Source organism: Aythya marila, assembly GCF_965140915.1.
Source record: "Aythya marila genome assembly, chromosome: 2".
NCBI classification, from domain to species: domain Eukaryota; kingdom Metazoa; phylum Chordata; class Aves; order Anseriformes; family Anatidae; genus Aythya; species Aythya marila.
Window position 1 is genome coordinate 61012154 of NC_139043.1, and position 16996 is coordinate 61029149.

General features: G+C 39.4%; 1 protein-coding gene across 1 annotated transcript in view; it reads left to right on the plus strand.

Annotated features, from left to right (window-relative positions):
* Nucleotides 1-16996, plus strand: part of ITPRID1 (ITPR interacting domain containing 1) — a gene marked incomplete at its 5' end in the record, with an annotated part of 72008 nt that overhangs the window by 15606 nt on the left and 39406 nt on the right. Inside the window, one exon of the mRNA XM_082755352.1 lies at nt 8088-8228. Coding sequence (XP_082611478.1) covers nt 8088-8228 — 141 coding nt within the window. The remainder of the gene's footprint in view (nt 1-8087; nt 8229-16996) is intronic.

Here is a 16996-nt window from a genome sequence, read left to right on the forward strand (position 1 = left end):
CCTTTCTTCCTATTTTTAATTTATTGCAGTACAATAGTTTAGTGCCTTCTCATGTTCATGTCGTATCTGTACCGTACAGACATTTCTTAATTTTCAACTTTTTTTTTTTTGTAATTCCCAATTTATAAACTCTTTTTTTTATTTATTTTTTTTCTAAAGCTGAAGACCTAAATTTTGCTCCCCTTCCTAATATTCAAATGTTAGTATGTATTAGTTCACAGTTTGATATCAGCATGAATGGTGTACATGCATGTGTCCTAGTGTACATGGGTGATATGTTAGAAATGCCCCTCAGTTCCAGGCGTGCCAGTTAGGCAGCACACACAAGGGTAGGATTCAGCCTTCTGGGAAAGGAGCCGCAGATGATGCTGGTAGACATGAGGAAGAAAGGGGGAAAAACAGATGGCTCACATTTACCCACTGCGTTTTTATAGAGACTTATAAGCTGTATTATTGTTGTATTGGCAATTTTTTTCCCCAGACAAATAGAATTTCTCAGGAAAAATATTCAGGCCATCAGGGTTGCTTAAACTGACCAATCCCATATGCACAAAAAATGTGAAAGCTGGGATTTTGTTGATATTTCACAGCACAGACTGGTTTTTTTTTTGATCAAGTTAAGAGCCATTTCTTAAGCTTTTTAATATTCTTTATACCACATCTCAGATTACTTGTTTTGATGAGGAATATCCAGGGCATTGGGACCATAATTTAGGATGTTCACTTAGATAAAAGGACAGCTTTTTGAGAGTTCTTTTAGTTCATTCTAGGATGAAAATGACCTCTGGTGGCGGAAATTTGCACATCTGTTCAATTAATCAAGTATTATCCATGTCTTTTCATAAATATTTGTGTCCAAATGATGTTGCCCTGAGTTCTCAATGTATTAGCAGCACTCTTATAAGAGAAACTGGGATACTTTAGAGATGCTGTATGTGAGAAGATTGCCAGCTGTCTTCAGTACAAAAAAGATACAGACCCGGTCAATATTAAAAAGGATATCACAAATGCTTAATTAATAAAGGAAATATATATTTATATTTATACAAAGTATTATTTGTACAAAGTATTTTAACTGTGACACCCACCCCTGTAGCATTGTCTCCTTAAAAATAATGGATGCTCTCATAACAAGGAGAAAAATGGATCAAATAAGTGATACCAGAGTCATTTTACTCTTTTTTTGTACAGAAGATGGATTTTGAAGGAAGAGCATCATTCTGCACTTACTAATAGAGTCTGTCTTTCTGATCTTTCTATAGGATCCAGAAGGTTCATGGTCTGAGTCATGTTTATAAAATGTCATTTTCTATCTACTTGGAAATATAAACAGGACTTAGTGAATGGTAATAAACAACCAACATTGCTTTGATAGTGGCATTATTTCATGTTCAAGCATGGAGAAATAGAAAATGATGGCCAAATAGATTTCCTGGATTATGCTAGTTTTGAAATGTTCCTTAAAGTCACAGGTACCATTTTCTAGTCATGAGTGTACTATTCTGGGTGCTGGTGTTGGCTGACTTTTGTTATTGATAAAGGTCTGAAAATACTCAAGGAAAAAAAGGTGGTTTCTGTGTCATGTCCCCCCCCTCCCCCCCAATACTTTTTCTAGTTGTGGAGCAATGTTCCACATTGGAACACTGTAGCAGAGTGGGAAAATGGGATGTGAAAACACTGGTGTCTTTCTAAACGTGCTTGTTTAAAGATAATTAAAAAAAATAATAATCTCACATAAAAAATATACTCCAGCTTGTGAAAGCTTAATTCTCATAAGAATCTCAGTTTCAACATATTTTTCACTGGGGAAAGAAAGTTCTTCAGAAATTTTACAACCAGCTGTCTCCAGGGAGCATGTAGTCACAGGACAGGGCAGGGCCCCAGCCATTTAAATGCCGTTTCCCAAAAAATTTCCCAAATTGTCTTTAGCACTCTGACTTAGAGTCTCCCATGTGACAGAAAGGGGACAAAAAATAGGTGGCAAGAGCCCAGAATGAGCTTCTTGTGTCATAAGTTTCAGGAGAACAACTATTAGTTGTTTCCCCATCCAGATTTGTTCTTTGTCTAGATCCTGGCTAACTCCACAGGGACTACTGGAAAAATATATTTTCAGCACTTTTATATAATTTTGTACACTTCCTGTACATGTCCATAGATACAGAGACACATGAAAATCTCTCCTTATTAATGACTGTTCCACTGATTTTTTTCCTATGGTATTCTAGGAATAGCTCTGAGAGAAATAGTTTCACTTCGGTGTCGCAGATCATCAGCAAAACTCTTATTTTTTTTTTATTTGTACAGAAGCCTTCTGTGGTTTTAAATCTCTGACGAAGAAGATGAGCTATTTGATATTTTTACAAGAGATCAGGAAGAAAAATTAAAAAGGTCATTGCAAACAAGTTGACAGAAAATCTACAGCTGAAAGGGTGAGTCCAGCATCAAGATAATGTTTCAGCCTGGGCTTAATTTCACGTGCAAGTCTGTCTTAATCAGCATAACAGTTCATGCTGTGCTTCATTCTGAGCACATGCTTTGCTGCTTCAGAGTGCAGAGTCTGAAATCAGTGGGGTAGCATTGATGTGAAGAAGGAAATTTGGCTATTATTGTATTTGCACAAAGCCACCCCTTCTACTGAAAATGTAAGCTCAGATTTGTTGGTGCAATCCCACATCCTTTGTAGAGACTGAATGCCTCTGGTAATGAATGAGCAACCATTTAAGAGCAGCTTTTGCAATAGTCCTCTCTTCTGGCTCATATGGAGCTAATACGAAAGGTATGTGCCATTTGTCCTGGACAGAGTGCCACAACCAAGTACATCTACTCTCAAGCAACAGCCAAGGCTTTCTTCATAAAACATGAAAGAATGCATGGAGAGAAGGATGTGAATGTGCTGCAGTTTCCCACAGAAAACAGAACATTTGCCTACAAATCTGAGAAGCAGTTTACCACTACTTGGCAAACATCCTGATCACGCTGTTTATCAGAAACTTTTACTGCTTCTTACTGAGACAAAGCCATGTCTTTTGACAACCTAGATGTTCCTGTGATTCTGTGACAGGACATGACTGTCCTCAAAGTAATCTGAGATGAAGAGGAGTGGTGGAGAAGGGAAAGGAATTAAACATAAAGCTGATTAGATCTTTTTATGTTTTCCTCATCAAAAATGTTGGTCTTCCAAAACAAGAATGTTTTATAAAAATAGTTCATCTTGATCAAATCTTGACCTGAAATTCTTTAAGACAGACTTTCTTGTGGACTTGTACAGAATGTCACATTATAGCATTTTCATCACAATGTTTTTGTCCACTCCAGAACATCTTTTTACATGGAAATGGAGTTTATTAAAATATTTTCAAATCTAAATGATAACATTTAAAATTAGTTGTTTTGGTATTATTTAAATAGAAATATTTAATGGGTTTGAAAGAGTTTGTAAAACTTTAGTTGGCATTTTTGGAGCAGGGAAGGGGAAAGTTTTAAATAAAAATGATGGAAAGATCAGAAATCTAAGAAAGAAAATGAAGGATTTTGTATATAGGGAAAGTTTGGTGTTTAGAGAGAAAACTGAGAACACCATTTGACTCAATGGGGTACATATTGGAGAGTGAGATGTTGTCTAAACCCCACTTTCTGAGCCCTGATGAAAATCATCACATAATATTTTTTTTTAATGTTCACTAAATTTGCTCATGGTAATGATATATTACTTCATCTTGTCTGTGGCAAAAATATTAGGGTACAGTGTCTGACTTGGTTAAAGAGCACTGGAGAAAAAAAAAATAATGATGTGTTGCTGTTAGACTTTTAAGCTTTTTTGCTTTTTTTTTTTTTTTTTTTTTTTCTTCATTTTTTACCTTTACTACAACAGTCCACTGAATGCCCTGAAAATAAAGGAAGACAGGTGCAGACAAATTGCTAATCCAGGCTGGTGATGTTTTTGCTCTTAAAGAGGCTGGGATTTCAGTCAAGAAAATTGTAACATAATAAGCTTGTGAGGATGAGTTTGCTTCAATTTTTGCACTGAATTGATTATACTATAGCCTCCAAGCTGCAAGGGTGGATGTGTTATGTGAACATCATGCTACACAACTTGCGTTGAGACATCCCTGTAGTCTCTGGTGGGCAACTTGCTGCATGGTGCAGCAACTAATGCTGTGAAACTAGTTTACCTCTGGTAAAATGCCATGCAATGGTGCAAACTAGTTAACACTGTACACCAGGAGCTTGATGAAGCTCAGTGCAGCTCTGCTGTGGTTCTATTAGTTCCAGCTTTGCACATCTATCCTCAGTGAGAGTGACGGATAGTGAATGGACTGAAGTTACTCGCAGACACAACACCAGTTGTCTGTATTTGGCGTTTTCTCACTGACAAGATGGGAACCCAAAAAGTATAGAAGACTCAGAGGAAGAAAGAGGGAAAGATAAAGTACAGTTAACAAAAGCAGGTGTTATTTATTTGAATTGAAGTATGGTAACTAGCTTCTCTCCGGGAGCTCTTGCAGAGCTTCAGGTTAGATTACTAGATTTTCCTTTGCTCTTGATTTTTCTACTCTCTGTATTGGTTTAATTAATCTACTTGACTATGCTTTCATGACCTGGCTATTTCACAAAGCCCACCCACTATGAACTTTGAGCTTTCAGTACATGTGGAGGGAGAAATTATGAAGACTTTTCTGGTCAGGTTTCCTGGCTGAATGGCTGCTTGAAGGCACCTTTTCCCTCATAAATTTTACTTTCTGAGTTTGTAGCATGTGTTTGTATAGATGTTTCAGCCCTGGTGAGGACTGACTGAAGATAGCTGTAGGTAATATAAAATACTAATGTATAAAGTGGTATGTGTACATTAATACACTGGGATATATGTGCCAGGTTACCAGAATCCTTATGTTATAGAGAGTACAGTGTAGAGACAAAGAAATCAAAATACATGTCCAAAATACTTAGTGGAAGTCAGTGCCTGAGCCAGGCTAAGGATATAAGATTTGCCTGAGGTGGTATCCATGTTGGCTGCTCTGTTCAGTATTCACATCTCTGGTGTTCTGGAGCTATTCAAAGTGGCCTTGAACTTTCAAATCTGCCCCCAGATGAAATGGCACATCTCGTAGCAGTTGTGCATTTGGTAATATTGTGCTGCTGAAAGTAGTTTTGCAAGGTTGGATTTATTGTTTGTCAGGCTGTTTATTTACTTTTTTCAAGTCTGATGAGAGCAGCTTTGTAGGCTTTGGCTGTGTTATTTTCATTAGATTTCAAGTGCTCAGTTTGTTTTTGTTAGCTTGTCTGTTTGTTTTAAAAATCTTGTTTGTTCTTGGGATTGAAGTTGGAGAGCACTGTGCCATTTCCATGGGTCATGAAGGCACCAGGAATTTTTATTTCTCTGATGAACTCTGCGGCTGCCACCATCCCCTGACACTGGACTGACAACTGCCCTGGGGTAGGTTGGCTTCCCAGGGGCATCTGAACCTTCACACCTATAGGAGATGGTGTGGGCTGACCATGCTAAGCCAGGCCAGTTTTAGATGCTGTTGGGACCTCTTCCCAGACTGTGTTAGCCTCACTGCAAAGACTGCCCAGGATGTTTTGTGTTCATGTACAACTTTGTGCACATCCAGGTTTGCTTGTGGCATCAGCAGGGCAACAGCCCTCACAACACATCTCAATGACCCTAAAATCTGCACCACGTCAACTTCCCACACGGCTTTAAGGAAAATCTCAACTGTGCAAAACTTCCTGAACACATCTGTTCTTAAGAACACTTATGTAACACGGAGTAAAGTGTATTTGAAAAACAGGTTTTGGTGTGAATGGGTGGGGATTATGAAAATATCGGCCCAGGTTATGCAAATATTTGCCCTCTCTCTTTTAGGAGCAATGAAGGCTGCCTTGGATTTTCAGTGCTGTTGAGCTGTTACGGGAGAGCCTGCTGGAGAGCCTCACCTATCTGTTTTCTGGCTTCTGAATAAGTGTTAGAGCATGCAGTATCTGTACTGGCACAGGTAAGCCTTATTTACTTTCCCTTATTCTTTTTCTGAAGCTGTATTTGTAATGTAAGCCTACCCCAGCTAAGCACTGTTGGCAGAAGGGTGATGCCAATAGAAGCATTTTTGGAGGACAACATTCCTTTTCTGTTATTCTACCGTGAGAATAACAAGTATATCTAATGGAGAGGGAAGAACAATTCCATCTTCAGTGGATTACCCTATTTGTGTGGGACAACCCCATTACCAGTGGCTGAAGCTTGAAGTTTATGTCACTGAGTAATTAGTAATATAGAATGTCTAATGACACTAGCATCTAAGATATTGAGCCATGTAGTTATACTGGTCTGTATAAAGTCAGATTAAGTTATTGACTTTTTGACTACACACTTTGTTTTCTCAGACATTGAGATAGGATTAGCAATTGTTTAAATGCCATGCCTGTTTGCATAAGGGACAAAAAGTCTTGCCTACAACATATTGCATGTGCTTACAGTCCCACTCCTACCTTTCCCTAGTATGCAAAGCATATGCTTATCAACACAGAAAAGCAAAACATTTGCCCTCAGGGTTTCCTGTGTCAGTACACAGATGGGTAAAATCAGTGTTCATGAGGGCTAGCAGAGTCTGGTGTGGACAAAGTTTGAACCAAGTTATCAGTGGGTAATTTTCAATTGAATTTTGTAGGCTCAGAACTAGACCTGAAGTGGCTCTCAGGTAAATCAGGAGTAATCTGGGGCAAAACGTGTCTACTTCCATATGCAAGTAAAACCAGTTGAAGCTTTGTCCTGAAGAGAAAGAGGGGAACAATTATGGTTAAATACCAGTCAGAGCAATTCTGGTGAGCATGTAGTGCCTTCAGCCTGAGATTTCCTTCTTGCACCTGAGGGAGGAGGTTAGCCTCATCTGATTTCTTTCCCCATATGCTGGTGTGTAGTGAGCATGCTGGCTTCTGACTGACGTCAGTCAGGCTGCTTGTGGACTAATCTAATACTGTCCAAACCCATTGTAACACTGAGTATGTCAGAACTGGTAATGAGAAGTTGCAAAGAAGCAGAATCAGTGCCTGCTTCTTTGTGCTATGATGCTACTGAGACTCTAGTGAAAGGCATATCCATCACATCATCAGTACTGGCTGTGTGAACTGTTGTTCAAATCAAATAAGTCTAAGCTCATATATAAGAATGGAGAAGGAGCATAAGGGCTGGTGAGAACCAGAACTCTCCTGAATTCTATTGTTATAAATAGCAATGAATGTAAAAATAATTTACACTGATGCTATAATTTGAAAAGAGCCCTGTAAGAATGACATTGCAAGGGCTGATTCACTTAACTAGTGTTATATCCTTTATGACTTGAAGATCCCAGTTTTATCAAGAAAAAAAAAAAAAACACTGTTCTAAATTCCAGTTCTGCAAATTTAGCCTTGTCCGTAAGACCGTAAGAGTCAGGATGAGTTATTTCTGGCTTTGACAATGCTGAAAATAAAAATAGCGGGCCATTTACCTCTTCTGGGATATCTGTCTGTAACTCCCTTGAAACCAGTGGAAATAGCAGGAGATCTGCCATTTATAGATTCAGCATTTTCATATAGAATTTGCAGTCATGCTGATGTGGGGAGGAAAGAACACCAGTTTTCCCATCCCTGTGGTAGTTATGCAAGATTAATAGAATTAAAACAACTTTAAACAACATTTTCTTTTTTAAACCAAACTAAACAGGGAGGACTGAACACACAGAGGGAACAGATCTATTGATTGGAGAGCTAAGCCCAAACTTATTTTCAGACTTTAAAGAAAACAGCGCTTTACAAGATTATTCACTCTGAGTACTTTTGTCATTCAAGAGATTTGCCATCCAGCCTGCCTCACTGCATTTTTGCTTGCCAGTGCATTAATGTTTAAAGAAATACCAAGAAACCGTTCCTAATCTGTTATGGTGCAGAGGAATGAAAGGAGCCTGAAAGGCAAGAATCTAGGACTAAAAGTAAGTGAAATACTAAGTTCAGTTTTTCAGGAGACCTATGTATGGTGAGGGTTTGCACCTGCTTTGGTCTGAAAAGACAGGCTGATCCGGTGGTTTTCCACACCTTTCCTGTTGCTGTTGCAGGGTGCATCTGGAAGAGTACTGAGACCAGACGATGGGCGAAGGCAACATGTCCTCTCTGCTCTGCAGCACTTCAAGGGGAGCCCGAGGACTTGGAAGCCCTGGAGAGCTGTCAGAGACATGTGGACAGAGCTACCAGTCCAGGTATTTGCTGCCATTTCAAGTCCCTCCTCCCTCTCCCTTCTTGACCTGCTTCCTAGGCTGGCGTGGAGAGGGAGGAAGAAAGAGTAGGGTTTGGGCTTGGGCCTTATTTCCCTGTTGTATGCTCTCAAAAGGTAAGAAAAGACTGAAGCTCATGCATGTAAAGTCTAATGGTGCTCAGACAGGAACCTCAATGGCAGGGAACTATTCCTGTGTTTAACACTTGCCTGCTTCCCCGTCCTTCTACCCAGCAGGACATTCCCTGAAGGACTCTGTCCCTTTGGTGGTTGTTGGCAGCAGGTAACAAAACTCTTTTGCAAAGCTTCCCATTCTTTGCTCACAGTGTTTGCTCAGGGACACAACAGCAGTGGACTTGAGCTTTCTGAGAGCACGGTTTCAGAAATGCATGCAGGGCTAGGCATGGTGCCAGCTGCTTGTCTTAGTGGAAAGGGAAAAGACAAACACATCTGGGGCTTATTCTGCTCACGCTCACTGACACCAGCAGGAAACAAACCCACCGAAGTGACTGGGATTGCATTGGTGCACAGCTATTGTTTTGTGGACCCTCTGTTGGGCCACTAAAGGATTGGTGGTCTTAATTGTGCACACACACACGCACCCACAGAGAATGGTGTGTGAGGACAGACAGCGATCTGTCTGTGTCCTCTATATCACAGGAAAGCTGCTTACCTAGTGCTGGTGGCCACAGGCTGCTGTCCTGAACTAGGGAGCCAAAAAGAGTATCCTGGTGTGGTATAGCTGCCACAGCCCCACCAGAGATGTACCTGGATGCCCCATTCAGTGCTCGGGGAGGAAGTAGTGTTTGTGCCAAATGTCTGATCTACTGTTCCAGTTAATCCATGTCTAAGTTTCCTTGGAGAGAAAACTGTCAATTCATGGATCTGGGCTCACTGTTTGGGATCCAGTTCTTTTTTAACACAGACCGATGGCAATTTGGCCATTTCTATCCATAGAAACAGGGTCATACTGTTTGTATTCCATGTCAGTTGAAATAAAAATGATGTGTGACTATATATCTGCCAAATCTTAAAGCAATAAAAAAGAATTACTGACAATCTAGCAATCTAATAGACAAACAATCATCTGCAATTTGTTTTAGGGAAATGAGACAATTTCCCTCTTTGCTATTAACTGTGCTGCACTGGTTCCCACTAGGTCTGTTTAGGGGACTGTTCTTCTCACTCATTTAACTGGATTTTGTATAAAATTAAGGTACTTTATGTAGTACTTCTGCAGAATGAAGAGGACACTCAAATAGATAAAAGCTGTTGCATAAAAGCCCAGCAATTATATGACCTAGCCACTCTCTATTCCATTCCAGTATCTGTGGAAATCACTTACTCCAGTTTACCAACATATTGATTCAGCTCTCATTCCCCATGGGAAAAAGCTGGAAAGCTAAATGATTGCCATACATATCCATTAGCTATTTCACATGAGGTAGCACAAGGAACACCATTCGTTTTGTAGGTGTGTGTGATTCTGCTTCTGCCTGATCAGAAAGGCAGCATCCCATCCCTTGTTTTCATGGTATCAAGTGCAGGCCCAGAGCTGTGGTCGTTTTCCTTGTGATCATTCACGTGGAAGAACCAGGGATACTCTGTGGCCAGAATATCAAGTTCGGTGTCCTTCATCACTCCTGGTTGTTTGCAATGCAAATGGAAGGCTTTGTCTCACATAGTACCATATCCATGGTAACCAAATGAAGACAAGTTTGCATTACTTCCTTAGCAAAGTGTAATCCTTCCCCTGGCACATGTGCCAATGAGGCATACACAGTTAAAGGGACAGCAATATATTTCTTGGAAAGGGAAGCAACCAAAACAAATAGTGGCTGTTTTTTTTTTTTTTTTAATTTATTTATTTATTTTCCCCTCCTGTTTAGGTTATTGCTGCTCTTGCTCCTCTACCCTCCCTTTCCCATCCTGTCATTTTCTAGAGTTCCTGTTAAAAACTAGACTGGTCCTGATTTCTACTTTCCCTTCGCCTGGAGGCTAAGCAAACAAACATCCATCCGAACTGTCAACTTAAACACCACTTTCTTGGCAAACAGCCTCTCCTTGCCCTTCCTGGTATCTTAAAATAAATAAATATATAAATAACAGAGGTGGAAAGCCAAGCCAAGAACACCAGTTCATGTCCCCTAGTTTTTCAGGCTTTGGGTCTGTGGCAGAGCAGAGACGCAGAAGCACTAGCCTGCAACTATTCCATTGTACTAACAACTGGATCAAGCCATACAGGTTGGAGCTTATCATTTTTTTCTTGTTAAAAATTTAAATCTGTAAAAAAATTTAAAAAGTCCTTTTATTTGCCCCTTTTCTGATCTGTAAGATATGTGTGAGAAATACATATATATTTAATTTTCTGGTTTAAATTCCAGTTAAAAGAACTTGACATAAAGAGCTTTGATTTTTTCAAACCTTCACAGACTGTCTCTCTTGACCAGCCAGGAAACATTTTTAGCAAAGGGACCAGATTCAAGCTGAGTGTACTGCAAAACTGTTGCTATTGTTACTGCTTTCACTGTTGTTTTGTTGTCTTGCTTGTGACAACCTGTGCACTGAATTTACGCATTTTCCCTTATGTATCTGAGAGGCTTAAAATACAACTCTTTCTCTCCTTCTTCATCACAGTCTTATGTTGTTTCAAATAGAAATAGTTCTGGCTATTGTTATTTAGCACTATCTGTTATATGTTTCCTCTCAATCAAGAGTGAGATTGCATTGAGATTAAAATGCAACATGATGATATAATTGACTTCCAGTGAAGTTATTCACACTGAGCAACACTGATTGTCTCAACTAACAGTAGGACTTCTATTTTGAAAGGAGTCAGATTGTGGCCTGTAAGCAAGAATTGTACCGAAGACTTTACACAAAATGTACCCAAATTTGCCAATATATAAGAAGGCTGGAAGTGTTATTACAGCTTACACTACCTGGTGCATTTCCAAAAAAGCTTAATTCCCCAGAGTAACTTCACTTAAGGGAATCTTGTGAGTTTTCCCATGCGTGTTCCAGGGTTGCTTTGAACATCAGACTGAATTCTTTCCTTGCTTTCAATGCAAATGGAGACAAAGTAAATGAGTGTCTTCCTACACCAGCTATGATTTCACTGCACTTAACGGCTCACAGGTTGATGGGCAGGGAAAAGGGGACTTCAACTTCATTTAGCTGTCTAAAGTCAGGTGCTCAAGTTAAACACTGAAAAGACTTTTGTCATCGCCATTTGTTTCTAAGTAGGACAGAGAGAAAACAAGAGTCTTCAGTCTTCAAGCAGCGGTTTGTCCACAGAAATGGCAACTGAAAAGAGTGAATACTGCAGAAAAGAAATGACACATGTTCCTGCCTGAGGGCACTGCAATAACTGCACCTCTCTTCTTGTTTACTGGAGCAAAGATAGGTAGATACATACCATGAGCTTTCTTTTCTCCCTGAAGGAGCTGCCATGAAAAGCATAGCTGAGCCAGAATGCCTAACACAACTGTATCATATAAAAGACTTTGAAACAATAATTAGGAACTTCCCTTTCCCTGTCCCCATCCCTGTCCCATCCCTTCAGTGATTTATTCAGAAATTGTATATTTGAGTTCATAGAGTCAATAATATAGACACTTCTCATCCTGGATTTGGCTTCTGAAAAAAAAGCATTATGTTTTCCTTATTCATTTTGTGCTGTAAAAATGTACCTAGTGTGCTGCTGTCATACCTAAACAACCTGCAAATATGCTAAAATACTCTTCTGAATAGAAATGGAATGTCTTGGACATTTAAAATCCTTCTTAACTGAAGTATCTGAGATTTGCTGCTACCTCTTAATTTATATCTCTAGAACTACAAGTTTACTTGCGTATTTCTCAATATTAAAGTTAACTATCAGCTGTCTACTCAAGTATTGCTGCACCTGGATATGGAGCTGTTTGCATTCATAACCATCTAAAGAAAGTGGATAAATATTAAAAAAGTGTGATTGAGTAATCACTTGACAAATGGAAAGGGAAGAGTAATATTAATAGCAGTATCTGGTAGGTAACATGCAGTGTGAGGAACGTGGTGCGAAGCTGATGAAGTTCAAGATCCTGTTTCAGTGAAACAAACACACTTTACTGTAGTTGATGGCAAGGAGAATGGTTCTGTTAAATTCTGGCAACTGAAGTGAGACAAATCTGTCTGGGAACCTGCCATAAACTGTTTATGTGTTTTTCAATTTTAGAAACTTTATTTCTTACATTCTCTAGTTAAGAGCTGGTATAAATTGCTCGCTGTTGCAGATTCCTCAATTTCTACCTTGAAACCTCCTCAGAGGGGAGGAGGAGAGGGGGGAAAAAAAAAAAAAGAAAAAAGAGATTTCCAAGATGTTCTCAGTGTGTTATCAAATGAACAAAACACACAGAACATGGAAACCAGCCAGTCATTCATTCCATCGACAGATTTGCAGAGCTAAATTTGCTTCTGGAGAGCAGTTAGAAATTAAAACACACAGATGATGAGTGGTGCTGGCACCCAAACTGTGATCAAGAGGACACTCTTGTCTGAAAAGATGTACCCTATCAGATTAATCATTATGTGTTAATTAATTTGAAATCAAAAGGATGTCTTCTTCTGTCTATGCACAGGAAATTAATGGTGATAACACTAATTAAATGTAATGGAAGTTACCTCTGTACTTCCCACATCTGGGGCCAAACTCTTTATTGCCCTTCATGTTGTGTCATTTACAGTTCAATCCCATTGTAGCATCTTACCCTCTTTGTGCCCTGCTGTAAATGGCTGAGCAAGTCATCAGGCAATGGAGAATCAGGCCAATGGATTACTCAGCTGGGAAACAAGCTAATTTCAATTAAACTAGCTCTAAACTTTGATATCTAGCCACAAGAAGGTGTGTCATTGCATCTCCTCTTCTGTAAGCCATTCTAACACAAGAAAATGGCTCTTTTGCCTCACTCTCTCCCATTGCTCCCCAAAAGCAATACTATCTTTTCTGTGACCTCCTTCTGCTGCATTTCTCCAGGCAGCTTCTGTGGCAGGAGAGAGGCTCCATTTCCTCACAGTAGGGCTTACCTGGGGTCCTCAGGTAAGAAAAATTCTCTGGTGCCAAAGGATGTGGAGGGAATTTCATTCTTCCTGCTTTAGGTACTGGTTTGCCAATGCATTGCAGGGGGTAAGGGGCGCAGGAGATATGTGAGGACTCTTCTGCATCCTTTTCTGAGGCAAGACAGACTTTTCACCTCGCTGATCCTCTTTTCAACTGTCTGGCAGAGAGGCATATACATTGATCTAGAAGGCGAAAGGAAAAGCTATCTCTGGACTCATTTTGACTACTTTTTCCCATTTACCTTTACCCCAAATAACAGCAGATGACTCTCACTGTGGGCAATTTTGTTGTTGTTGTTATTTATTTGCTTGTTTGTTTGTTTTTCTTTGATCAATTGCAGCAACAGGATTGGCTGCTCTCAGCTGCATCTGTGCTCAGGATATGAGATTTTCTGTACGCTGTCATCCCTGTTCTTCCTTCAGCTCAGTATTTTCTCACCATTCTTATGTAGCTGAAGTTCTTCAACTGAAAGGAATTTGTGAGGAATCTGTAGTCTACTACAGCAAGTAGACTAGGCTCTAGACTTTCTCTGCCACAGGGCCAAAGGACTTGTGAGCACATTTAATACTGTACATCCCATCCTCTGCTAACCTTTCAGTATTTATTCAAGGCTTTTTATTTGTTTTATTAGTTTTGAGGTCTTCTATACAGTAACAAAAAATAAATTACCTGGTGTATCAACTCTGTTATGCAAAGACAAATTGCTAACTACAGCTAAAAATCTAAGTTATTTCAAAGGCTTATAAGTATCAGATACTTAAAATGATTCTTGTTATAACAATAGTGATTGCAATTCACTTCCTTCCCCTTCATTGGATGGGGAAAAATTACCATGTGTTGCAAAATCTGATTTTATTTCCCTCACACTTCATCTTTGTTCTACTCTTTGTACTTGTAGTTGGATGAATGTGCTACTCGTTAAAATACATCACACCCAGGATTGACTCACTAGCTATCGCAAAGCTCTGTGATTAGTCTCAGGGCAGGCTGCTTTTTTGGTCTACAAAGAAAAGCATCTACAAACAGCTCATTCTCTCTTCCTCCTACTGTAGCAGAACTTCTGTGGTGGTCCCCTACTCTTTGCCCGTAAAGGGAGCCTAGAAGGTTGATGTGGGGAAAACGTACTGGTTTATTGGAGATTTTAATCTTCAGTGCAACAGTGATGAGCTTTCAGGGTCACAGCTGAGCAAAGATTGACAGTCTTAAAACAACTCTGTTGCTCTGTAGTATAACAAAAATCAGAGAAGCCTTTCAAATCCATGTATTTTGTATTATATATGTCAAAATTAGATTTCTAAAGTTTTGAGTGTAAAGATCTCTGATTGCCGTACCGTTTCCATGTCTTTTCACTGTGCAAATCATGACTGCACCATTGAATCTGCATGAGAGTATTTCAACAAGAACATATCCTGCTTTGTCTGCCTGAGCTGCATTGAAGATCAGCTCTTCCTGACTGTCATGGAGAGCAAGGCAGCTCCTTGAGCTGGTGATCCCAGTGGCTTCAGATGAACCTGAAGGAAAAGAAGCCTGTTTGTTGCACTTTTCAGCAAAGAGCTAAATACTTCTGAGTCATCTTTGCTTACCTTCAGGTTAAAAACTGAACTGAATGGTAGGAGACCTGGGACCCTCTGCTTGCTCTGCCCCAGGCTTCCTGCATGGCCTTGGGCAAATAAGGTGAATTACGTGTGCTGTGGTTCCCCTGCTTGATAAAAAGGAGTCTTTTAAAAGGATCATCTTCAATGATCCTCCCTCTACACAAGAGCAGGCTGTCTTGTCCTTTCAAGGTATGGCAGGAACTGTGCCTCAGGTTGCAGTCATACAGAATCAGAATAGCTGGTTTTCCATTTGCATTGGGGCTGCTAGATGCTTTCAAATCATAGATGATTGGCAGATAATAGAGTCAAATGAATAATTCCAGATTTTTCTATGCTTTCGAAATTTGGTTTTTAAATCCTCAGATTACCAAGTTAATTGACTAGACCCTTCTCCTGATATATTCATGCATTCCAAGATTCACCAAAAATCAAGCAACACAATGAGGTAGTTAATTGTTATAAACTGATGTGGTAATACTTTACCTGAGCGTGTTACTTTTATTTTTGTATTTAGAAGACTCTATAGAAGAGAATATTCTTCACTGTTTGAATTCTTTTTTTTTTTTTTTTTTTTTTTTAAGTTTTGGTCACACTATTCCTTAATCATTTGTTCCCTGAGTTCTCCAAAAGGAGATATAATGTCTGCAATATTGAAATTTTCTTTAGGAAAATCATGACCCCTTAAAAATTCAGAACAAATTATTTTTCTTTGGCTGATGTCAACCAAATAATTTATTTTATTTTATTTTGTTGACCTGCATCAAAACACTCTTTCACAACTAGTCAGTATTAACTGACATGCCTTGCTTATGATCCAATGTCTCATGAGAACAGTTCTCTGTTCAGTTCCAGGGTATTCTTTGAAGGATAACATTTTCCATCATGTGTCCGGATAGCTTTCTGATCAAATTACTTGGTACATCATGGGAATTTGATAATGCTACATCCTCATGGGAGGTGTAGCTTACCACATGAGTGTGATTTATGGCAGAAACTGTTGTTATCACAGAATCATCTAGGTTGGAAGAGACCTCCAAGATCACTGAGTCCGACCTCTGACCTAACACTGTTATATATACCTATAGCTCCGTGAAGCAATGGGCTACCATAGGGAAATATAATTTAACCTTGAACTTACTTAAATTTGTGTGTATTTTGTTCACCAATATTTTTGTATTTCAACTTTTTCTACTGTTTCAGGATAGAAAAACTCTGAAAGACCAGTATTCTCATGAACTGAAAAATACTGAGTCCAGGACTCCATGCATTCACTGCAAATGAAGCTTGTGTCTATTTGGTTAGAGTTGAGGTTGTACCAGAGAAGAAGAAGAAGGGAAAAAAAGAAAGGCACAGCATTAGGAATGATGTTTGGAGTATGGTAAGGTATTGCAGGGCTGAGTATTATCATTAACAATTACTATGTCACCAAAAAGGCTTCTGTTTCCATTCCTCACACTCCTGCCCCTGGGCAACCTGATTTGATTAGATTCTTGGTAAAATTTAAGTTCAGTAGTGACGGGCTTGACTCATGCAGAATGTTAAAATTTCATGGGCTTTGCCTTAATCACAAATACAAGATTTGAATCTCAACACTTAACGGAGGCAAGTGTATGATAAGAAGAAAGTAAGTGGTGTTCAGAAGCAGCAGAAAGGATGGGCTTATGGCTCTTCGTTCTTCTAACAGCCATCCCCATTCAGCTGATTTATGCCCCAAGTGCCATTAGGGTGGGTGCCTGCCCATCCAGTTGACTCCCAGACCTAATCTATTCTCAGGAGAGCAGTCATACTTTCAGGGAAATTATTTTTACAGGTGGCTTACTACAAAATATCAAATACCACAGACTTCTGAGGGGAAGGCACCAACGGGAAAAAAGCTGGTGTTCATGGATATGCTGTGTCTTCCTCCATTTGGAGATATAATGAGAAGGTTCTCAAATGAGGTTTTCAACAGAAAAGTCATAGGATCACCTTCTTCACTGGCATAAGCTGATTTTCTTCTGTTAAAGGAGTGGAGGTCTTTAGGATTGGTTTTCAGAAAGGTCTGGCAGTTATGGCACAAGA